Consider the following 24,988-nt stretch of genomic DNA (forward strand, 5'->3'; position numbering starts at 1 on the left):
TTTAATAATCATTTCTGAATGAGTCTGAGACACTGAAGTAGAGGAATGACAAACGCTTTAAACACAAGAATAAATCAGATTTAAACATGAAAAACAATTACTGTAAATCTAAATCATATTTGAAGACCTTTAATATAGATTTCACTAATAGTTGCAGTCTTAGTTCACTGTTTGAAAACTTTAACAGGTTCAACTACAGTAAAATAACTAAAAAGTAAAAATATAAACATGTTTAACATGAGTGACTTTCTGAATAAAGCAGCATCAGATCACGGGGGTCCCGTCAGGCTAAATGGTTCGTAATTTCAATTTATTCCTGAGTGAAAATGAGACACCCTTTCCAGCTAGTGTGCTGTGATTGTTTGTGGGTGTGCATGAGTTCAGGCATTGCCGGGAGAATTCTGTGTATTATCTAACAAGACAACATTTGTTTTCAAAATGACTTGGACAGTTCACCAAGCTTTATGCAGGCATGTCTCTCTTGTGTATTTCTCATGTATTGGTGGAGATTCTGCTGTTTTTTCTGAGCACAGTGTACATAGAGCCTGTGCCTCACAGTGATGATTGTAATATCAAAGCCTTATGGCCGTAGCCGCACTATAAATAATGAGCTCAGACTTACAAACTGGACATGGGGCTCTATTTTGACGATCCATGCGCAAAAGCGCAAAACACAGGGCACAAACGCTTTCAGGGCGTGTAAGAACGAATTTTTGCTAATATAAAGAGAGAAAAATTTGCTTTGTGCCGTGCCGCATGATCTAAAAGGGTTGAGCTTATTCTCTTAATGAGTTATAGGTGTGTTTTGAGAATAAACCAATCAGAGTCTCATCTCCCATCCTCTTTAAGCGTCAGTTGTGTCGCGCCATAGCGCATTTGCTATTTACATGGTGGACTTTGTAAGTGGAAAAACTGAACATTTCACTAGAGAGAAAACAGTTAAACAGAACGAGAGAATGAGAGATGAGGCTTCCTCAATATTTACTTTCACTTTCACTCTCGTGGATACGGTATGCAGAGACATTAATTAGCCTATAAATAATTAATTTTGTTTATTAAGCGCAAATATTTGTTTCAAAACTATTTCTAAATTCAGTTCTAATTTCCAGCAAATGAATAAATGAACAATAATAATAAAGTGTGCTCAAAAACCTGATTCTAATACAGATGCTGTTCCCCATATATAATATTGCTAATAATAATAATAACATTATACAAAAGCATGGAGGTGGTGGGTGTTTATATTTATGTAGGAAACTACTTCCTGCTTTGCTACTGTTCGGACGTCTTTGCCCACTGCTCCGCTCTTCGCACTCTTGCTTTTATATCTTATACCCTAATTTTAACTTGAGCCTATCAGCACAGTGCTCAAACAACACGGCTTGAAGATCAGCATCGATTCTACAAACTTTCTGGAATATAGCTTTACTAACAAGAGGGAAATTACCGTCTAACAATCCTCCCGCTACCAGCTACCAGCTGCTTACATTCCGGAGACGGGAAGACACGGCTGTGAAAATGCCTCTGGATCGGATTAATTCAGATTCTCACTGCTGTACAAACTGCCACAAACTTCTACAAAAGATTGCAGTTCTTGAAACAAAGTTGCTTGCGATCCGACCAGAACTTCAGCTTCATTGTGGATCCTCTCAGCACACAGCCGGTGAGTCCCATAAATCTGTTCCTGCTACTGTTTTGAGCACAGAAAAACAGAAAAAAACTGTTGAAAATGAGCATTGGCATAAACAAGGTGCGAGACCAAAGGGTACTCGAGGGGTCAGATCATACGCTGCCGCATTAGCGTCTTCTACCCCAAATACAGCTCGGACTCAAATACAGCTTCAGAACAGATATGAAGTGTTGAGTAATATAGGTGAAGAATCCACAAATGCAGTCAGACAGAGATCGCATGATTCAGCAACTAATTCTGCATGGAACAGAGGCTCAAAGCCGACTAGACAGCGGCATTCTGCTCCGATCACACCTGAGATAAGAACACTAGTCGTAGGAGATTCAATAATCAAGAATTTCAGGAGCAAATCTACTATGACATACTGCTTTCCTAATGCAACAGTTTCTGATGTAAACAAAGAACTTGAGGAAATTCTGAAAAAGCACAAGACTGCAAAACGGATTATCATCCATGTGGGGAAGAATGATATTCGGAAGGAACAGTCAGAACTGCTCAAGAAAGATTTCTGTGAGCTCTTGGAAACAGCTGAAAGATTGAAGGTTCAGCCGTTCATAAGTGGACCACTCCCTGCAAGAGGGACAAATATGTTTTCACGGCTTCTTGGTCTAAATGTATGGCTACAGAAAACATGTAACAAGAATGGACTGAATTTCATCGACAACTTCAATCTCTTCTGGAACCAAAGACAGCTGTTTACATCAGACGGCCTTCATTCAAACAAACTTGGTGCAAAGGTGCTAAAGGACAATATATTTTTCTCCCTCCATCATCCATCAGCTGTGTATGCCACTGAACTGAATTGTACACACACACCTAGCAAATGTCCGGATGACCACAGGACCTCAAATCAGCTCCTGAGTGGACTTGTGGCTGACGAATCACCCAAGGACAGTGATAATGCCATGCAGCCAAAACACCCAATGTTGATAGAGACACTATCAGTTGCCCTCTGCTCAACACAGGCAGACTGTGACGCATCAGAACAGCATCAAGTCTCATCACTCAAAAATGATCCTCAGGAAAACATATTTCTGCAGACAGAATCTCCAGATGCACAGCCTCTGTCACCGGACACGTTCTCATTTTCACAATGTTCACCACTCTTGGGTTTTTCAAAAAAGATGGAGGAACTGGTGTATGCTGGAACTAAACTTTCACACTCCATTGCCGCAAGCCCCCAGTTACCAACCAAAAAGCGGCCTGCTTCACAACCACCAATGAGCCCACCTGGAAGAGCCCTCCGATCACACCGCCAGGGCCCAAACAACAACGCCCCATCTTCAGCTGGTGAACACAAGAGCTCTCTGTGATGTGTGTCGGGGACCTGCTTAGATAACAGTGTCTTTATCAGATGTTTTCAGAACAAGCAGGAACCCAGTGTGTCTGTAGCTTTCTCTAAGCAGATATGTGTTGTGTTAAGTGACAGAAAACCAAAGACTTCATCAGGCCGTATAGCAAATCATTCAAATCTGGTGTCTATTAAATGTAGATCTGAGACTACTATAGAAAAAACAGCTAAAACTGTTAAGTTAGCGCTTTTAAACATCAGATCACTCAACAATAAGTCTCTTTTAGTCAATGATTTTATCAACACAAATTGCCTTGATTTTATGCTTTTAAATGAAACTTGGCTAGATGACAGCTGTAGCGCAGCAGTTCTGAATGAAGCAGCTCCTTTAAACTTTGACTATTTGAGTGTTTGCAGAGCTAATAGGAGAGGTGGAGGCATGGCTGCCCTGTTTAAAGATGTCTATGAATGTAAACAAGTGTCATTTGGTGACTATCTGTCTTTTGAATATCTGAGTATAGCACTAAAAGGTGCTCCACGCATCTTACTGATCATTATCTACAGACCTCCAAAATATTCTCCAGCTTTTATTGAGGATTTTACAGAGCTGTTATCAATTGTAACCTCTGAATTTGATTATTTTAGTATTGCTGGGGATTTTAATATTCACATTGATAATCCAGAAATCAATGCTGTAAAAGAACTGATGACTGTTTTTAACACTTTTGATCTGACTCAGCATGTTCAAGGACCCACACACAATCGTGGACACACTCTTGATCTACTTATAACTAAGGGTTTACACATTTCATCGACTGTTGTTAAGGATGTGGCACCTCCTATCTGATCATTTCTGTATCTTTTTTGATATATTGATCACTACAGCTATTAAAGACAGATCTGTCTCTGTCAGAAAGAGATGCATAAATGAGAACACCAGTGAGCAGTTTATGAAGGCCATATCGCTAGCACCAAGTATATCTGCAGATTCTGTTGATTCTCTCCTTGATTTGTTCAATTCTAAATTTGAGAATGTCATAAATGACATCGCTCCTGTTAAAGTCAAGAAGATGACTGGCAGGCAAAAGGGATCTTGGACAAGGTCACCTAGAGTACAAATGATGAAAAGACAGTGCAGAAAAGCTGAGCGTATGTGGAGAAAGACGAAACTAGTAGTCCATTATAATATCTATAAAGACAGTCTTCATGCCTTTAATATGGAACTAAACACTGCTAGACAGACTTTCTTTTCAAGCCTTATAAACAGCAACTTAAATAATGCTCGTACACTCTTTGCAACGATAGAGAGACTCACACCACCCCCCCCCCCCCAGTCGGATTCCAAGTGATCTCCTCTCTGAAAGCAAATGTAATGAGTTTGCTCATTTCTTCACTGATAAGATTAATAATATCAGAAAGGCATTTAGCTCATCCAATCAGTCAAGTTGTATCGATATCAAACAAGCTCAACCACAACTTAAGAAATCAGACATTATGTCTGATTTCATGGCAATTAACAGCAAAATCTTAGAAGAAATTGTGCAAGTTATGAAAACATCAACCTGCAGTCTTGACACGCTCCCCACATCATTCTTCAAAGCGGTGTTTACCTGTTTAGAAATGGATCTTCTAAAAGTGGTAAATGCTTCACTTCTCTCAGGGATTTTTCCAACCTCACTTAAAACTGCAGTTGTTAAACCCCTCTTGAAGAAGAGCAACCTGGATAACACCCTTTTGAGCAATTACAGGCCAATCTCAAATCTCCCTTTCATTGGCAAAATCATTGAAAAAGTTGTTTTTAACCAGGTCAACAAGTTCTTAAACTTTAGGGGGTGTTTAGACAATTTTCAATCTGGTTTCAGAGCACATCACAGTACAGAGAGCACTCTTATAAAGATAATCAATGATATACGCCTAAACACAGATTCAGGTAAAATAACAGTGCTGGTATTGTTGGATCTCAGTGCTGCATTTGACACTGTCGATCACAGCATACTTCTGGATAGGCTGGAAAACTGGGTTGGGCTGTCTGGCACGGTCCTCAAATGGTTTAGATCTTACCTTGAAGGTAGAGGTTACCATGTCAGTATAGGTGACCATAGGTCGAGGTGGACACCCATGACGTGTGGAGTCCCACAAGGCTCGATTCTGGCACCTCTCCTGTTCAACCTTTACATGCTCCCTCTGAGCCAAATAATGAGAAAGAACCAAATCTCCTACCACAGCTATGCTGATGACACTCAGATCTACCTAGCCTAACCGCCTAATGACTACAGCCCCATTGACACCCTCTACCAATGCATTGATGAAATGAGCAATTGGATGTGCCAAAACTTTCTTCAGTTAAACAAAGAGAAAACTGAAATGATTGTGTTTGGAAACAAAGATGAGGTTCTCAAGGTAAATGCGTACCTTGGCACTAAAGGTCAAACGACAAAAAATAAGGTCAAGAATCTTGGTGTGACTCTTGAGTCAGATCTGAGTTTCAACAGTCATGTCAAAGCAGTCAGTAAATCAGCATACTATCATCTCAAAAACATAGCAAGAATCAGATGCTTTGTTTCTAGTGAAGATTTAGAAAAACTTGTTCATGCTTTTATCAGCAGCAGGGTGGATTACTGTAATGGACTCTGTCTTCCTAAAAAGACAGTCAGACAGTTGCAGCTCATCCAGAATGCTGCAGCCAGAATTCTAACCAGAACCAGAAAATCAGAGCACATCACACCTGTCCTCAGGTCTTAACACTGGCTGCCAGTTACATTCAGAATAGATTTTAAAGTATTATTACTGGTCTATAAATCACTAAATGGCCTAGGACCTAAATACATCACAGATATGCTTACTGAATACAAACCTAACAGATGACTCAGATCTTTAGGATCAAATAAACTAGAAGTTCCAAGAGTTCAGTCAAAGCAGGGTGAATCAGCTTTCAGCCACTATGCCCCTTGCTGCTGGAATCAGCTTCCAGAAATGATCAGATGTGCTCCAACATTAGGCACATTCAAATCAAGACTGAAAACACATCTGTTTAGCTGTGCCTTTACTGAATGAGCACTGTGCTGCGTCCGACAGATTGCACTATCATGTTTTTGTTTTATTTTTCATTTATATCACATTTTACCTGTTTTTATGTTTTGTTTTGTTTTGACTCATTTTTATTATTTGTTTTTATTTTTATTTTACTTGTTTCTTTTATTCTTGTTTATGTAAAGCACTTTGAATTGCCATTGTGTATGAAATGTGCTATATAAATAAACTTGCCTTGCCTTGCCTTGCCTAGGCTAGAAAATAATGTGTTTTGTAATATTTTAATTTTTTTATATTTATATCCTGTACATATGCTTATTATATCCTATAAATATCCTTAATATTTTATTTCTTTTTAATATGTAAATATATTTGCATATTGCTCTACATCCTGTGTGTATTTGTCAGGGTTCTGCCACTCTGGTCTTGTAAATTCTTGTTTTGGTGGCAGATTCCAGACACTAGCTCTGTCTTGTCCTGTTTCCATCATTGTGTTAGTCTCCTTGTGTGCGCGCCTTCGTGGGTGTGCGCAGAGCGTGCTTAGCGTGGGCTTAGCGTGGTGCCTCGGACGCGCGCGCTCTTGTACTCATGTTTGTTCTGTTGGCATCGCGCTGTTTCAATCTCAGCGCCTTTGTCTAGTTGCTTTCGGTTTTGGTTGGCGCTGAGATGAAGCATGCGCATTGCATATGTGTGAGCGCACAGTAAGGTGTTCATCTATCGTGTGCTCATGTCTTGCGTCTGTTGTCAAAGCACATGGCTCTGTGTTTACATTGTGGTCACGTGCTTTTGTCGTGTGCTTAAGTGTTGTGCTTTTGTTGTCATGAACGCGTGGTTAATGAGTTCTCTCATTGGCTGCATGTTCTTGTCCTGTTTTATGTGAGCGCATGACTTGTGTTGTCTCTTTGTTTCATGTGCTCTCCCATCTATTGTCAAGTCCCACCCTCCTTGTTAACCCATTATTAGTTAATTATGTTCATCTGTTTGTGTTAATTTACGTCTGTTTATAATCCCCTCATATCTGCTGTTTTGTGCCAGTTCATCATCTAAACTTCCCCTGTGTTCATGTTCCTGTCTTGTCTCGCCAGCCAAGTTTGTTTTAGTTTTAGTAATGTTTTCCCCCTCGGGGTAGTTTTTTTGCCTTTTTGTTTTATTTGTACTTTATTATTAATAAAACCCATATTATTTGTTGCAATTGGGTCCTCGCTCCTTTTTCCCCCAACCGTGACAGTGTTAAGCAGTGTTTAAGCGAGGCGCACAACTAACACGCTCTGCGCTGGACTGCTTTCTTCTAGTCTATTGAAAAATCTATTATGGTTTCTCAAAACAGCAACGCACCAGCAATGCGCCTCAACACGCCTCCTTTTTTAGACCAGAACGCCTATGGGGGCACATCTGAGCACAAATGCATTTGCTATTTAAACAGCGTGGAGCAAAATGTCAAAACGACTCTTGCGCCGAGCTGAAACTAGCACACAACAATTGTGTTGCGCCTTGCGCCGGGTGTATGATAGAGCCCAATGTGTTGGTTTCATACTGATTACTTTATCAAGCAATATTTGTTTTCAACATGCACTCGCTGCATTTAAGAGTAGACACTTCAAGCTTTCTGTAGTTATGTGTCTTATGTTTGTGTGTTTTGTTTTCACAGAGTATCAGTGTATTTTACTGACACATTTCTAAAATCAGTTCACGGAGAGAGAAAAGAGAGAATGCCTGCACGGTTTATTTACCTTATTTTGCTAAACACACACTTTTGTTGTTGTTGTGAGTAAATTTAGGAGCGCCAGAATAAATGTAGGAGCGCCAGAATAAATGTAGGAGCGCCAGAATAAATGCAGGAGCGCCAGAATAAATGCAGGAGCGCCAGAATAAATGTAGGAGCGCCAGAATAAATGTAGTAGCGCCAGAATAAATGCAGGAGCACCAGAATAAATGTAGGAGCGCCAGAATAAATGCAGGAGCGCCAGAATAAATGCAGGAGCGCCAGAATAAATGCAGGAGCTCCAGAATAAATGTAGGAGCGCCAGAATAAATGTAAGTGCGCCAGAATAAATGCAGGAGCTCCAGAATAAATGTAGGAGCGCCAGAATAAATGTAGGAGCGCCAGAATAAATGTAGGAGCGCCAGAATAAATGCAGGAGCTCCAGAATAAATGTAGGAGCGCCAGAATAAATGTAGGAGCGCCAGAATAAATGCAGGAGCGCCAGAATAAATGCAGGAGCGCCAGAATAAATGTAGGAGCGCCAGAATAAATGCAGGAGCGCCAGAATAAATGCAGGAGCTCCAGAATAAATGTAGGAGCGCCAGAATAAATGTAAGTGCGCCAGAATAAATGCAGGAGCTCCAGAATAAATGTAGGAGCGCCAGAATAAATGCAGGAGCTCCAGAATAAATGCAGGAGAGCCAGAATAAATGCAGGAGCGCCAGAATAAATGCTGGAGCGCCAAAATAAATGCAGGAGCGCCAGAATAAATGCAGGAGCGCCAGAATAAATTTAGGAGCGCCAGAATAAATGAGAGAAAAGAGAGAATGCCTGCACGGTTTATTTACCTTATTTTGCTAAACACACACTTTTGTTGTTGTTGTGAGTAAATTTAGGAGCACCAGAATAAATGTAGGAGCGCCAGAATAAATGTAGGAGCGCCAGAATAAATGCAGGAGCGCCAGAATAAATGCAGGAGCGCCAGAATAAATGTAGGAGCTCCAGAATAAATGTAGGAGCGCCAGAATAAATTTAGGAGCGCCAGAATAAATGCAGGAGCGCCAGAAGAAATGCAGGAGCTCCAGAATAAATGTAGGAGCTCCAGAATAAATGCAGGAGTGCCAGAATAAATGTAGGAGCGCCAGAATAAATGCAGGAGCGCCAGAATAAATGCAGGAGCGCCAGAATACACGTAGGAGCTCCAGAATAAATGTAGGAGCGCCAGAATAAATGCAGGAGCGCCAGAAAAAATGCAGGAGCGCCAGAATAAATGCAGGAGCGCCAGAATAAATGTAGGAGCGCCAGAATAAATGCAGGAGCGCCAGAATAAATGCAGGAGCGCCAGAATAAATGCAGGAGCGCCAGAATAAATGCAGGAGCGCCAGAATAAATGTAGGAGCGCCAGAATAAATGCAGGAGCGCCAGAGCGCCAGAATAAATGTAGGAGCGCCAGAATAAATGTAGGAGCGCCAGAATAAATGCAGGAGCGCCAGAATAAATGCAGGAGCGCCAGAATAAATGTAGGAGCGCCAAAATAAATGCAGGAGCGCCAGAATAAATGTAGGAGCGCCAGAATAAATGTAGGAGCGCCAGAATAAATGCAGGAGCGCCAGAATAAATGCAGGAGCGCCAGAATAAATGTAGGAGCGCCAGAATAAATGCAGGAGCGCCAGAATAAATGTAGGAGCGCCAGAATAAATGCAGGAGCGCCAGAATAAATGTAGGAGCGCCAGAATAAATGTAGGAGCGCCAGAATAAATGTAGGAGCGCCAGAAAAAATGTAGGAGCGCCAGATTAAATGCAGGAGCGCCAGAATAAATGTAGGAGCGCCAGAATAAATGTAGGAGCGCCAGAATAAATGCAGGAGCGCCAGAATAAATGCAGGAGCGCCAGAATAAATGTAGGAGCGCCACAATAAATGTAGGAGCGCCAGAATAAATGTAGGAGCACCACTGCAAATTGTTTATTAACAGATTTATTGACTTTGAAAACATGATCAACCAGGGGCCTGTTTCAGTAAGGAGGTTCAAACAACTCGGAGTTTAAACTTGAACTCTGAGTTGATTTACAGAGAGATTAAAAACTCAGAGTTTTCGTTTTCAGAATAGCTGATCTAAGTTAGATCAATCAAATTTGAGTAGACCAACTCAGAGTTAAGCGCGCACACCGTGACTATAAAAAGGCATTATCAATGGAGCGCAGATATTACGAGTGACCATGGCAACATCCTAAAAAAGAGATCACCATTTCTTTCCCCAGCTGAACTTGATCTGCTCATGCAAAGTTATAGCAAATATGAGTGTATATATATTTAAAAAGAAGCAACCATCAGTGAAACAGAGATAGTTAGCCTGGGAAAACAGCTGCTCAAGTTAATGCGTAATTTTTAATTTAAAGTATTTAAACATTTAAGTATAATAAAATAAGTAATGTAATGTGTGACGTTTATACTTTTTTTCTAAACTTTTATTCACGTTTATCAGTTTTAATAGATTTAACAGTGCACTTGTGTGTCTGCCTTTTTATTGATCAAGTAATAGAGGTTGATATAACATTAAGAAGGTAAGCAGTGCTAAAAATAATTTTTAGACAGAATAATAATCCCATTAATCTAGTAACAGTGCATGTCGAAGGTTAAGCTAAATATTTATGGAAAAAAGGACAACCTCGTACGTGACTTTGTTCTGCGTGTGACAAAAATGTAGGCAATAGCTGTGTTTTCATCAAAATATAGGCTATTACATAAATTTGGGCAAAACTGGAATAACGCCTAAAAGATGCGAATAAAGCAGAGTTTTTATCCAACGAGTCAAAGAGAACACAATCGTCACTTCCTGATTAACTTGCGGCAAATATCAACAGTAAAAACAGAATTTACTGCGGTAGAACAAGCTGCGTTAATGATTTTTTATTTAATGCTTGTGCCTCAGAAGACAACTGACTCACAATGAACACGTGGGGGCATTTGAAGCCAGACACGGAGACTCTTGACACGCTCCAGAGGCTTGGAGGTAATTAATAAATAAACTAATACTGAAACAGTTAAGGCATTTTAGAATGACTAAAACAACATTTAAGATGTTCTACAGTGTGCTCAGTCTGCTGGTTTGTCCATTTACTCACATTTTCATCATCATCTCTAACAAACTTTTTTTAATGTACATACTGTAATTTGTTAAGTGCACTTCGTAGTTTATGCGCATCTTTTCTTATCAAATAAAAGTTTAACCTACTCAGTTATGCACATGTTATATTATGCGTATTTTCAAAAGTTATGTGAATCATGACGTTTCCATCAATCGTTTTTATAGCCATCGCCAAAATGAGCTCTAAAATAGGTGTGTGGAAATGTAAGGCTAAGGCGAGAAATACGCTTCATCTTTAAAAAAGGGGAGGAGACCGACAGAAACTCAGAGTTTAGAGAATAAAACCTGCTCCGGACCAGGGGCCTCATGTACGAAGACTTGCGTGGAAATCTTACTAAAATATTGCGTATGCACAAAGCTGTAAATGTGCGTACGCAGAAAAAAATTCAGATGTATGAAACACTGCGTACGCCGAATCTCACGCATATTCTTTTGTACATCTGAATGAACGTGAAACTGAGCGCAACATGCACGAGCACAAAACCCCTCCCTGCCTCCTCCCCCGTATGAATATGCTAATGACTATGCTAATGGAAAAACCCAACGAAAAAGCAACGGCAAAATCAAGCAAAAAGAGAAACTTTGAACAGAATGTGAATTGGAGGTGCTGCTTTCGGAGGTAGACCGGAGAAAAGCGGTGTTATTTGCAAGTTTGTTCTCCGGAATTAACAACAAAAGAGAAAAATAGAGTGGGAGAGTTTAGCTGATACGGTTAACACAGTTGGGTCTGAACATCGCACTGAGTGCATTTAAGAAAGAAATAGTGTGGTTTATATCTATAAAATGTTGCAATACCCTTAGTAGTCTCAGTGGCGCAGCTCATACGAAGCATGTATTCATGAACTGACACGTTCGAGCATGACACCCAATATATGAGCTGGCAGAGCAGGATTCTCACGATGACCACCGGCTCAAAACCGTACAGTTCTTCATCATCAGCCGCAGTTTCAGTGTGAACTTAGTAAAGGCGAGCTTCTTTGGCGATTACGTGTCGAGTGTTAGATTTTTGATTAGTGTTAGGTTTAGATTTGTGCTGAACATCGAGATTCAGGCCATTAATCAGCTGAGACACTCTGAGTCTTTCAGCACTCTCTCTGAAAACACTCTCTCGGCTGGCGGATCAACATTCACCTCATCATCGCTCTCATCGCCGCCATTATTTGTAACTGTAGGTGGGTTTGCAAACCTGTGGACATTTCATTGCGTCTTCCTCAAACTTCAGCCGTTTGCATTTTCTGCAGTCACAAAAGCTCTCTCCTTTGGAAATTATGAACTTGCCTGAACTTGCCTTATATACCCACAGTCATAGTTAATCCAGTGTGTGTGGTTATAAGTGTGAAGCGTGGCACAGTGGCCATAACGGTGTTTAGTTGCAGCAGTTTTGATCCATGCAGAAAAACGATGTGGAGAAGTGTTTATGATTAATAAACCGTGATGAATTAAAGCATGTTTAATACTGAAACCAGTTAATCATTGCATCCCTAACCACAATGCTGTGTTAACATTACAAACACGACGCTAACACCACTCCATAGCAGCGCTTTATAACCCTGGGTAAAGTGCAGCGCTAACACTGCTTTCAGATTAAACTGGAGACACTGAGGTAAATGATTCTCCACTCTACAATAACTACAGTCAGACAGTTTCATATTAGAGCTCTTCATGCTTGAACATGTTAACCCTGGGTGATATTAAACCCCAGATAACAGGAATTCTGGTTTATCAGTAATTGTGTTTCACACTGCTCATACTATACCTGTAGTTAACCCTCAGGGGTCTGAGGTGATTTTGGGACCCCTGAGATGTTTTGACATGCCCTGACATCTGTGCTAATTTCAGCTACTTATTACACAGAACTGGCCAACATGTGTTTTATTAGTATTCAGCACAAACTGAGCTACAATAATATGTGAGAAATATTGATGTTCATGCTTGTGTTTTTTAGAAATAAGTATTATGGTATGATTAGAACGTTTTAGAGAAAAAATGTAGCTTAAATAAGATCCATAAACCACACTGAATGTGCCTGAACAAGACTTTAGAATAAGCAGTCTTGTAGACTACAATATTTACTGCACAATCATGTGGAAATTATTCTGTTCTCTCATATAGAGAAAACATTACAATGATCTACATTTTGTTAAGTTTGTTTTGGGTGATCTCAGCTGTATGTGTGAGTGACAATGCTCATGAATAATTCACACCTGAGAGACAACAGACACTCCCCCTGTTACTGACTCGGTCCCAGTCATTCCCCTCGCTGGCCAGCAGAGGCCGCCATCCCCGGACTTCTAAGCATTACATCATCCATCTACACTGATTGTGCACACACCTGAACTAGATCTAGTTAACGACCCACGCTCCCTTTATAAGCCACTCTTCAACTCCAGTTCATTGCGAAGTCTTCTTTAGCCACGGTCAGCATTACTGAGCGGTCTTTTCTGCCTGATCTCCTGTGTATAACCCCGGACTGTTTCTGACTCTTGCCTTCTGCCTGCCCACGACCCTTGCTTTCTACACGGACTCTGAACCACGCTGCCTGCCCTCGACCCAAGCCTGTCTAATGGATTCTGAGCCACGCCGCCTGCCACTGACCCATGCCTGGTAAATCACTCTGTGTCTGTCAGCCGCCAGCCCCAAGACCATTATTGATACTGTTGACTTATGTTTGCACCTTTGTGCATATTGGATGTTTGTGTGTTACTGTGACTAATAAATACTGCATAATGGATCCCTCCGTGTCAGTCTTCACGTTACACCCCCACTCACCCATCAAGGGCAGTGTACAGCAATGTCCATCTGCAGAAGCTAGCCCAAACTCAATGCTTGTTGTGTTACTGCTGTGTGACCATGAAAACACTCTGGGTGAACAATATACAGTGCTCAGCATATATAAGTACACCCCTCACTAATCTCTCTTTTACATTCATAATTTATTAGGACACTCTACAATATTATTATTTGTGCATATACAATAGATTAGCCAAATCTGGAGCTCATCTAACAAAATAACTTAAGATAACAGTCCAAAATCTAGTGCACTCAAATCTATGTGTTATAGAAAAATATTAAATACAAAATTAAACCGAGGAAAAATCAAGAAAAGCAAAGCTAAAGTGAAGCTGTTTTGTGTCCTGCTGAAGGTTTGAGCTGCTCTCATATTTGTGCAGTTTCAGTTTTTTTGAAAACAAATAAAAGTCACATGACAAATTGTGTGAAATAATCCTGATTACTCGCTCATCTAAAACAATATCTGCTAAAGGCTGAATGTGAAGGAGAGTCAGCAGTCATGAATATTGATCAGGTGTTTCTCTCCTGACAAAATAAAAGTCCCCTAATGCAGCATCAGTGTGAACGTGACTGTGGGTCAGGTGATGAACACATGAAGAGAGCGGCTTTGTGTTTGTCTGAGCTCATTTTGGTTTTAGTCCACAACAGAATCACAATATAAATGATGAAATCAGCTCATTTCCTGTTGTGTTTTATACATGACTTTAAGATGATCTTCTGAGCTCAAGTGTGTCTTCTTCCACCTCACAGCAGACTTTACAGCTTGATGTGGTGTATTATAAACAATGTCTTTGCTCTGTACACTTCTACAGATGATGTCGAGTCCTTGTTGAGTGTGTGAGTGTGTGTGTTTGCTGATGCTAGGGCTCGATCAATAAGGAGAGCTGATCAGGACGTGTGTGTTCATCACTGCTGTTGACATGAGCAGAAACAGCAGTCAGCATCTTCACAACACAAAGAGATGTGTGATTGTCCAACTGTGTGATGTGGACTATTGCTGTGTTTGTAGATTGTCTGGCTGTTTGGTGACAGAGGAAGGCTGTGGTTTTCTGTCTTCAGCTCTGACTTCAAACCCCTCACACCTGAGAGAGCTGGATCTGAGCTACAATCATCCAGGAGATTCAGGAGTCAAGCTGCTCTCTGAACAACTGGAGGATCCAAACTACACACTGGACAAACTCAAGTATGTGGAGCAGCACTGGCCTTGTGCTTTTACACTGAATGGCTTTAAAAAGACACTAGAAAGCTCTTTTGTGATCAGCTTCAGTTTTCTGTGAGGGTTATGGGGTGAGGACAGACAGAAGATACAGCTTGTAGAGTATTACAGTCATGTCTATGAAGAGCAAATCATTGAGTGTGAAATGAATCTCCTCTGTAAATGTTGGAGTGTATTGGCTCAGTTACAGTGACATTAAGCGGGACACACTGTACAGTTTCAGCATTTGAGCTGAGCAGAGAAACTTCTTCCTCCATTTCTGCTGAAGAATCCTACAATATCAGGTCAGGAATAGGGTTGGGGATTGAAGATGGATTCAGATTTTGGAATCAGACACTTGGATTAATGTTCAGACTCTTGTTCTAAAATCAACATCTGGATTCCTCTTCTCTGTGCACACATGTGTATTTTTCACTTGCTAATCTGTCAGGAACTTGGGCGCTGGCGAGCAGCTTTAATAATCTGAACATAGTTTAGAGATGGACTGCAACATGTGCTCAAAGGCTGCATGTGCTGAAGAACGATGGCAAAGCTAAGTGTGATCACTGTAATAAATGAATGTTGCAGCAGGGTGTCTCCATCAACATGAGCAGTATCTGCGCTCGCTTCACCAACAGCAGAGGAAAAGAACGCACTGTGTTACATTCATTGTGCATCCCGGCTCAACCAACAAGTGTTGTGTGTTTTAGCTCAAGAGTTTGGAGCGTGTAGCTGAGCGGCTCAGTGCTAGCTTTAGCTTATTAGCTGAGGGGGAAACTAAACAGCTCATTCTCTCCATCTGTGTGTGTTTACAGTCTGGATCATGGAGGACACACGAGGATTACAGCAGGACCACGCAAATGTAGGACTCTACACACACACACACACTCACACACACATGCACACACACACACACACACACACATACACACAGACACACTCACACACACACGCACTGACAGACATGCAAACAGCTATGAACACATGCGCTCACACACGCACATGTACACACTTACTCACTCTCTCTCTCACACACACACACACACACACACACACACACACATTCTCTCTCACACAGACACACACACAAACAGCTATGAACACACACACACACACACACAGTCTATCTCTCTCTCACACACACACAGACACATGCGCAAAAAGCAGTGAACACACGCATGCGCACACACAGTCTAACACACACACACACACTCTCTCTTTCTCTCTCACACACACACACACACACACACACACAGCTGTGGTTGTAAATGTGTGTGTTCTTGTGTTCAGATGTCTGTTTCCTCACTCTGGATCCAAACACAGCACACACTCAACTCATTCTGTCTGAGGAGAACAGAGAGGTGAAGAGTGTGGAGGAGAATCAGCCGTATCCTGATCATCCAGACAGATTTGATGATCATCCTCAGGTGTTGTGCAGAGAGAGTGTGTGTGGACGCTGTTACTGGGAGATTGACTGGAGTGGAGATGAGGGTGTGTGTATATCAGTGTCATATAAGAGCATCAGGAGGAAGGGAGAATGTGATGAGTGTGAGTTTGGATATAATGCTCAGTCCTGGAGTTTGAGCTTCTATTCCTCCAGATTCATATTCAGACACAATGACACACACATTAATCTCCCAGTGATGCGGCTCAGCAGGAGAATAGGAGTGTTTGTGGATCACAGTGCAGGAACTCTGATCTTCTTCAACATCTGTAGAGACACAATGAGCCTCATCCACTCAGTCCAGACCACATTCACTGAGCCGCTCTGCCCTGGGTTTACTGTTTATCCTGGATCATCAGTGAAACTGAGCTGAAGACTGACGAGAGATTTACCCAGAATCCTCTGCAGGAGCAGACAGCAGCAGTGTGTGTGTGTGTGTGTGTGTGTGTAATAAGGAGAGAGAGAGAGAGAGAGTTTGTGTGTGTGTGTGTGTGTGTGTGTGTGTGTGTGTGTGTGTGTGTGTGTGTGTGTGTGTGTGTGAGACAGTGTGTTTTGTTTGTGTGTCTGTGTGTTAGAGAGAGTGTGTGTGTGTGTGTGTCTGTGTGTGAGAGAGAAAGAGAGAGTGTGTGTGAATATGAGAGAGAGTGTGCTTGTGTGTGTGTCTGTGTGTGTGAGAGAGTGTGTGTGTGTGTGTGTGAAAGAGAGAGTGTCTGTGTGTGCGTATTGTGTGTGTGTGCGTGTGTGTGCGTGCGTGCGCAGGTTTACTATTGTTTGTGTGTGTGTGTTAGAGAGTGTGTTTTGTTTGTGTCTGTGTGTTAGAGAGAGTGTGTGTTTGTGTGTCTGTGTGTGAGAGAAAGAGAGAGTGTGTGCGTGTGTGTGTGTGCGCAGGTTTACTATTGTTTGTGTGTGTGCGCAGGTTTACTATTGTTTGTGTGTGTGTTTGTGTGTGTGTGTGTGTGTGCGTGTGTGTGTCTGTGTACACACATGATAAAGAGTACAGAATATGGCCAGCACTTTGTACAGTACTCCATTAGTTGTGAAATGTTGAATTATGTTTGTGTTCTGCTTAAAAATGTTCTTGATTTTATTTAGGTGTCCTCAAGCAGAGGCTTATACTGTTTTTCAAGTGTTTTGTCTGCTGGGGATGGCGAGAGGGGGGTCCTGCAAGCACTGCTCAGCGCATTGGTACTTCAATGCTGAAGGGGAATTCCCTTGTGAAAAATATACAGTTATTTTTATGTTTATTAAAGATGATAGTCAAGACCTGCTGTATTTAAAATTATTATTATTTTCTGTTTATTGTCAGTCATCCTTTTGTACATGTGTGCATGTGCAGACACAGATGTGCGGTAGGGGTCGGGGAGACGTCTGACATAAAAACACAACAACAACAACAACAGATCAGCCAGATTTTTACTTGAACAGAGAAAGAGGGAAACAGATCAAAAATGTTGTAAGTGACCCCTTATAATAACATAATAATAATGATAATATTAATAATACTAATAACTTGATAAACAAAATCATTATTAGAATTATTTAGAAAGATCTACAGTATCTGTGCAGGGCAGAAATGGACCCAGACGTGTTGTTAGAAAGTGCTATTAAAGTATTTATCCTGTATTTACTATTACAAAAATAACACCAAGAAGACTGCATTTTAAATCAGTGTTATTAGATTATGAATGTATTTGTAACTTATTAATTAAAGTGTAGAACCGATATCAAATTAAAAACCACCCAGTAGGTGGCGGTAGAGCACTGTCTTAATTCATTCCAATGGAGAAACTGAACAAAGCGAGTAATGGATCAGTAAATATTAGATGATGAAACTGATCGCGTTTGTAGACGACACACATACCAGGAAATATGAGAAGATTTAATAAAGGATTTTAATCCTGCTGTAACATTAACATATGACAGATAATAAACATTTATATTCAGAGCAGCATCAAAATAAAATAAACCCATTATATGATGAAATAAACTGATTTAATAAGTGTAAAGTTGTCAAACACTTACTTCCCCTGATAAATAATAGCATATTCCTGCTCATAATAAATAAATCATAGTTAAACTCAAAGCAGTGCAGTATTGAAACATTTAAACACATGTCCAATACTCTAATAGTCTTAAATCACAGCGTGTAATGGTAATATTTTCAGTTGTACATTTCCAGAGACGTTTCTCATTCATCAAAGGTAAACCTGAACTCAAAATGAAAGTGAACTAAAAACACTGCATTTTCTTCAGACTCCACCTTTATTTGTTTGCTGTAGTGTAAATATGCAACCTCTAAAAACTAAAGCCACAAAAGCGACACATTTGACGACACATTTGATTGCTGCATTTCATTTGAGTCTACTCAAAAATAAACATTCTGATGCAAAATAATGAACAATCATTAACATATGACAATTAAAAACACTGCACTGCTGAAAGGCAGAAGTGAAGGGACGTCATTGTGAAAATGGGATCCTGTTTAATATAAGAGTCGTAATATTGTTTAGCAGGAGAAATACTACTATGAAATTCACATTACGGCTTTCTTTATCGATTACATTCATAAAAGTGATGCTTTTGGGCTGCACTCGCCAGCTGGCCTCCGTTAAACACTATACTGTGATATGCAGGGGCTTTCTTTAAAGATAGTTGTAAACAATACACAAATACACTTTACTATGGTTCAAAACCTTTTTACCATAAATTACTATTGTATTTTAATATAATTACTGGACTGTGGGACAGGTTCAGTGCTTTGAAACAGCAGAAATGTGTAATCGACACCTAATCTCTTGCTATACACTTTACTAAGCCATGAGGGTGTTTAAATCAATAGGTGCGTTCGACTTCATGCAGCGCTGCGCAGATCGATCGAAATCTGTCTTAAAGCGGTGCATGCTGGTTAGAAATCTTGTCCGGATTGATGCTGCGCCGACGCCATGTGACTGTCACATGTGGCATCAAAGTACTGCGACAGCGCCCTGAGATCAGACGGCAGACTCAGACCGTGCAGCTTCTGAAGAGCGACTGCAGGAGCTTTGATGACGACACCGATATTACACGATTGGCCGAGTTCACCACATGACAACAAACACGTGTATTTCGGGTTTATAATTGGACAAATTCCAATTCAAAACTTTCAAAACAAACAATTCACTTTTCACACGCTGGGTCCGTTCTTCGTACCTCGCTTAAATGATCTAAGATTATTTGGCAGATTCTGGATCTTTTAATCTTGATAACTGATCTCTCGCTAATTTGGTTCTTCAAACAAGTTCGCGAATCAGATTAGAATGTCTGGATAAACTGATCTGAGATCGCTGCGTGTGTTGTGAAGGACAGATCTATCGATCCTCGAAATCATGATCAGCAATGCAACAATTGGCTGACGGCACAGCAGCGTAATGACATCATCTGATTAATATTCAATTGTCCACGTGAGCAAAATTACATCAAATTAGCAGTAAACGGCTTGTTAAATATGACACGCAATAACTTTCCACATTTGTTGTGAGCTGCAGGCTTTACACTTTCATGTGTCAAGAGTATTCATCATGTATTTCAATGCAAATCAATGTATTTAGTTCTACATTTAGAAAATATTTTCTTTATTATCGTAGCCGTTTTTTTAATCCGTGTAAAGAATAACTGATTGTTTACAAAAGCGTTTTCATATTGGTAAAGGTGTCTGCAACTTTTGTGAAGCATCAATCACTGGCATATTAACTATCAAAACATGTTTATGACTGCATAAATGTATTATTGCTTTAAAAAAAGTCACATATTCTGCATTTCTATTATGCACAATTTGTACTAAAGCGATCTAAAAAGTTCATATCAATAAGTTTTCTCTTTGCACCATCAGGTGGCAATCTTTGTACTTTCATTTCAAGGGTGCAGATTACATACGTTTTATTAACTTAATTAATTTTATTAATGACTATAACTTTATATATATAGTTTAAAAATATGTACCATTTTCCTAAGTGTATATAACTACTACTGTAAAAAAAATATCAGAATTCGGAACATACTTTCTGTATTATCTTTGCTTAAACTGAGCCGATCTAATCCTGTGTATAGGAATTGAACCTGCTCCCGATCAGGTTTGAGCTAGCAGAACTGTTGCTATGACAACAACTCTCGGATCAGCTTTGAAGAACGAAATGATCCTGGATCGTGTCAAATCGTCAATATCCAAATCCAGCTAATTGAGTAATCCATGTACGAAGAACGGACCCCTATCTTACAGACTTGAAATAAAATAATCATCAGATCCTGCCACCCTAAAGCTCTCTTAACAAATTAAGTTAAAGAACTATTTTATCAAATAATTATAAAATGGTTTTATTATTATAATATAAATATATATATTTTATTTCCTGTCTAGCAGTTTAAAGGCTAACTTCTACATAGCTCACTTATTTTACCTTTTGTTCTTTTCAACACAATCTTTTTGGATTAAAATGCTAGTTGAAAATTCATTCATTATCCATTATGCACCTTGTTTTGTTTTTTACATTGGAAATTTTTATATCTATAAATGTACACATGTAAACCCTTTTTTAGCATATTCAAACAAGAAGTATTAGCCTTAAGACTGATGTTTAACTCCTAGAATTTATGCTTATTGCTTTGTATTTAATAGACCTGTTCATTTTTATGTTTATATTAACCTCTCATTTCCTCTTATTTCTCTCATGCATTTGTTATATATGTTATTCATAATTCTCCCTTATTGTTTAAAAAGGAACTAGTTTGTAGAGACTGTATTGTGTTTTATTTGTAAATATTTTGTTATAAAATATAGAGACTTCTAAATGAACGAATGTGTGAATATAAAACCAACTTTACCTCTATGCCGTGTGCGCAGTGCGGCCCGGTCCTCTTACTTTTGGAGCTGTTAGCAGCATATAATTATAATTTATGGAAGTTTGCAAGTTGCAGCTGTATGCCAGGGAAAATGCAACAGCAGTCTGGAGCCGAGAAAATGACAGAAGTACAAGATGAATCGTGCATCACTTTCAGGTAACTTCCATTAATCTAAAAAACTTTGGTTGTAAATTAGAAAGTAAACTAATGAGGCGTTTAAACTTAACCACAACTGCATCAAATCTGCTTGATTTGTTGTTGCTTACGTTCAGTTTCTTGCTTTGCTGCTGTGCATTCATTGTGCTTTAAACTAAGACAGGACATGTTCTATGACTTTTCGCGTTTGCCCCTTTTTCCCCATGTTGCTGTTAATTACACAAACTCGAGTATTCTTATTATTAACTTGCGCAATACTTTACAATTTTGTTTGCACACCAGCTACATGCACTGCACAATTATTTCACTGTATATATTATTTATTATTATATAGTTATCATGTTAGAAAAAATCAAGCATTTTTATGAAGATCTATTTAAAGCAAAAGGTATTGATGAAGAAAAAGAAAGGAAGATTCTAAATTATATAAAAGTAAAACTAGAAAAAGATGACAACAAAGAATGTGACAGAGAAAAAGAAGAAGAGATTGAAAGTGCAATAAATCAACTAAATAAAAAGAAAAGTCCAGGTATTAGATGGAATAGGAAATGAATTTTATATTGTTTTTAAAGAAGTTTTTAAAGAAATTTTTAAATGTAAAGAGATGAATGAAAGAATGGGGATGGGATTAATGAAGTTAATATATAAAAGAAAAGGAGCAAAAACTGAATTACAAAATTATAGACCAATAACAATGTTAAATACAGATTTAAAGATTTTAGCAAAAGTTTTAGCGAATAGATTAAAGGAAGTAATGCCTAAATTAATTAAATCAAACCAAGCATATGCAATAAAAGGGAGAGACATTGCAGATGTAACAATGAGTATTAAAAGCACAATAGATTATTTACAAGAAAAGAAGATGAATGGTTTTTTAATTAGTGTAGATTTTGAAAAGTCTTTTGACAGAGTAGAACATACTTACTTATTTGATGTACTCAAAACATTTGGATTTGGAGAGAATTTTATTAATTGGATTAAAATTTTATATAAAGGGGCTTTTACAAAAGTAAAATGTAATGGTTTTTTAACAGATTGTTTTAAAATTACAAGATCGATTAGACAAGGATGTCCTCTTTCAGCACTATTATATTCCCTAATCGCAGAACCTTTAGGGTTAGCAATAAAACAAGAAACTAAAATTAAAGGAATAAAAATAGAAGAAGAGGAGGATGAAGGAAAAATATACCAGTATGCTGATGATACAACAATAATAGTGAAGGAGAAAAAGAGTGTAAAAGAAGCCATGAAAAAAGTACAGGAGTTTTGTAAGGGAACAGGAAGCAAAATAAATGAAAATAAAACAGAATATATGAGGTTTGGTAAAGCAGATATTTTAACAGATTGTTTTCAATTTAGAGAAGTAGAAGAACTGAAAATGTTAGGAATTTTAATTGGTAAAAATGAAAGAAAAGCAACAGAAAAGATGTGGGATGATCTAATAAGAGGAATAGAATCAAGATTAAATTTTTGGAGGATGAGAGAACTTTGCTTAAAGGGTAAAGCCTTAATATTAAATGTTTTAATGACATCAAAGATATGGTATAAATTATATGTAACAGAAATGCCATGTTGGATAGAAGGGAGATTGAAAAAGTGTGTTCAAGATTTTTTATGGGAGGGGAAACCCCCAAGAATTGCGTACAATACAATAATAGGAGCAACAGAAGAAGGAGGGATAGGATTGATGGATATTAAACAAAGGAAGAATTGTCTTAGAGTCAAAATAGTTAAAAAGCTTTTACAAGAGGAGAACTCAACAGAATGGAAAAAAGTTATGAAATATTTTTTAAACAAAGTTGGCAATTTTAACTTAGGAGAAGACATTCTTTGGTTAAAAACAAAAAACTGGATGACGGAAAAGTTACCAGGGTTTTATCAAGAAATTTTAAGTGCATGGGGGAAATTTTTAGACGGAGTATTTTACCAAGTAAAGGGAAGAGAAAACTTGCTAAATCAACCTTTGTTTTTAAATAAAAGTATTTTAAAAGAAGGGAAGGAACTATTTTTTACAAAAATGGATGGATGTGGGGATTTTAAGAATAAGGGATGTTCTTTATGAATTCAAAAAGGGATTTTTAACTAAGCAATATATAGTAGACTTAATGGAAGAAGCTAAAGAGGAATACAGTGTAAAGGAAATAGAAAATAAATTTGAAACGGTCAAAGGTGCCATACCAAAAGAATGGATTACAAGAATAGAAAATATGGAAGAATGTGGGAATGAAAAAGTCATACATGTCTATTTAAAAGGAAAGCTTTGTGATTTCAAAGATTGTTTACTGAAAGACTTTTATGTGTATTTTAGAGATAGTGTATTTCAAGAACCAATAGCAAATAACTTTTGGGTACAAAGATTGAATAGTGTGAAAAAGGAAAATATATGGAAAAACATGAGAGGAAAAATAATAGAAACAAGATTGGAATGTTTTGAATATTTTATAAGACACAAGGCAATTTTTACTGAGTGCATTTTAACAAAGATACAGAGAGAACCAAATGCAACATGTAAGGTATGTTTTCAAGAAGATGAAGGAATTTTACACCTGTTTTTATACTGTAAAGAATTAGAATGTTTTTACATGAAATGCCAAAAAATGCTAAAAGATTTATTGAAAGATTGGGATGAAGAACAATTGGAATGGAATACTCTGGTGATGTTCGGATGGAATATGGAAAACAAAAACAAAAAGTTTGTAAATCTTCTTATAATGATGATTAAAAAATGTGTGTGGGAAAGAAGAAATGTAGCAAAACAGGAAAAAGTTGTTTTAAATGTGTGGAATGTACTAAAACGAAAAATGGAAAGATACATAGAAAGACTGTACTGGTATTTTAAAGGAGAAGATATGTTACCAAGATTTTATGATGTGTTTAATGACGAAGTGTATAATGTTTTAAATGGTTAAAATGCCCAAAGAGGATGTTATTTTATGAAGAAGTTTTATTTTAATGTATTTGTTTTGTGAAATTTCTTGAAGTATTTAAATGTTAATGTAATGTGATGATTTTTTGAATAAAAAAAAAAAAAAGAAAAAGAAATGCCCGATCTTATCTGAACTCGGAAGTAAAGCAGGGTCGGGCCTGGGCTGCGTTTCCCGATAACGATTGATCTTAGCACTTAAGAGCGTTTTCTACGAGTCATTTTGCGAACGTTCGTTATTGTTTCACGTGCGTTTCCCAAAAATGCACTTAACACAATTGCACGTAGCCCAGCTTTAAGTGCAACTTAGGAGTCGCTATCCGTTTGTTAAGTGCTGAAATGTCACGCTATAGAATGGCTCGTTATTGTTGCACATGTTATAGCAATCCATATAATTCTTCTTCTACTTGTGTGAATGTATATTCAACTCGAATAACATAAAAAAAAAAAAAATTTAGAGCCAGTTTAAAAACATAAATTAACTGGAAATGTCGTACTGTAAAAACACTGTCTTGCTCCAATCTCGCATAAAACTAATTCTAACAGTCCTTGCCGGAAATGACATCAGCATCATTTTCGATATTTATATGAAACCTTAATTAAGTAGAATTATTTATCAATTTCTTTATCAAAAATTGCTTATCTCACATCAAAATAAATAAATAAGTAAATAAATAAATAAATAAATAAGCTCTTACATTTATTTTTGAAAAGTTTAGCCTAATTATCCCCACCTGATGTGCATT

At 38.5% G+C, this 24,988-nt stretch overlaps 2 protein-coding genes across 4 annotated transcripts in view; both read left to right on the top strand.

The window, feature by feature from the left end:
- The window catches only part of LOC108183680 (protein NLRC3-like), a 61,523-nt gene extending 43,974 nt beyond the window's left edge, over positions 1-17,549 (top strand). For both annotated transcript variants that reach the window (XM_073947362.1, XM_017355549.4), the window contains exons 8-10: positions 14,659-14,832; positions 15,660-15,706; positions 16,135-17,549. In XM_073947362.1, the coding sequence (XP_073803463.1) occupies positions 14,659-14,832; positions 15,660-15,706; positions 16,135-16,661 (748 nt within the window). In that variant the 3' untranslated portion in view covers positions 16,662-17,549. The remainder of the gene's footprint in view (positions 1-14,658; positions 14,833-15,659; positions 15,707-16,134) is intronic.
- Positions 1-24,988, top strand: part of LOC103910528 (uncharacterized) — a 173,202-nt gene that overhangs the window by 95,703 nt on the left and 52,511 nt on the right. The window lies entirely within an intron of this gene.

The sequence above is a fragment of the Danio rerio genome, chromosome 4 (assembly GCF_049306965.1).
Source record: "Danio rerio strain Tuebingen ecotype United States chromosome 4, GRCz12tu, whole genome shotgun sequence".
NCBI classification, from domain to species: domain Eukaryota; kingdom Metazoa; phylum Chordata; class Actinopteri; order Cypriniformes; family Danionidae; genus Danio; species Danio rerio.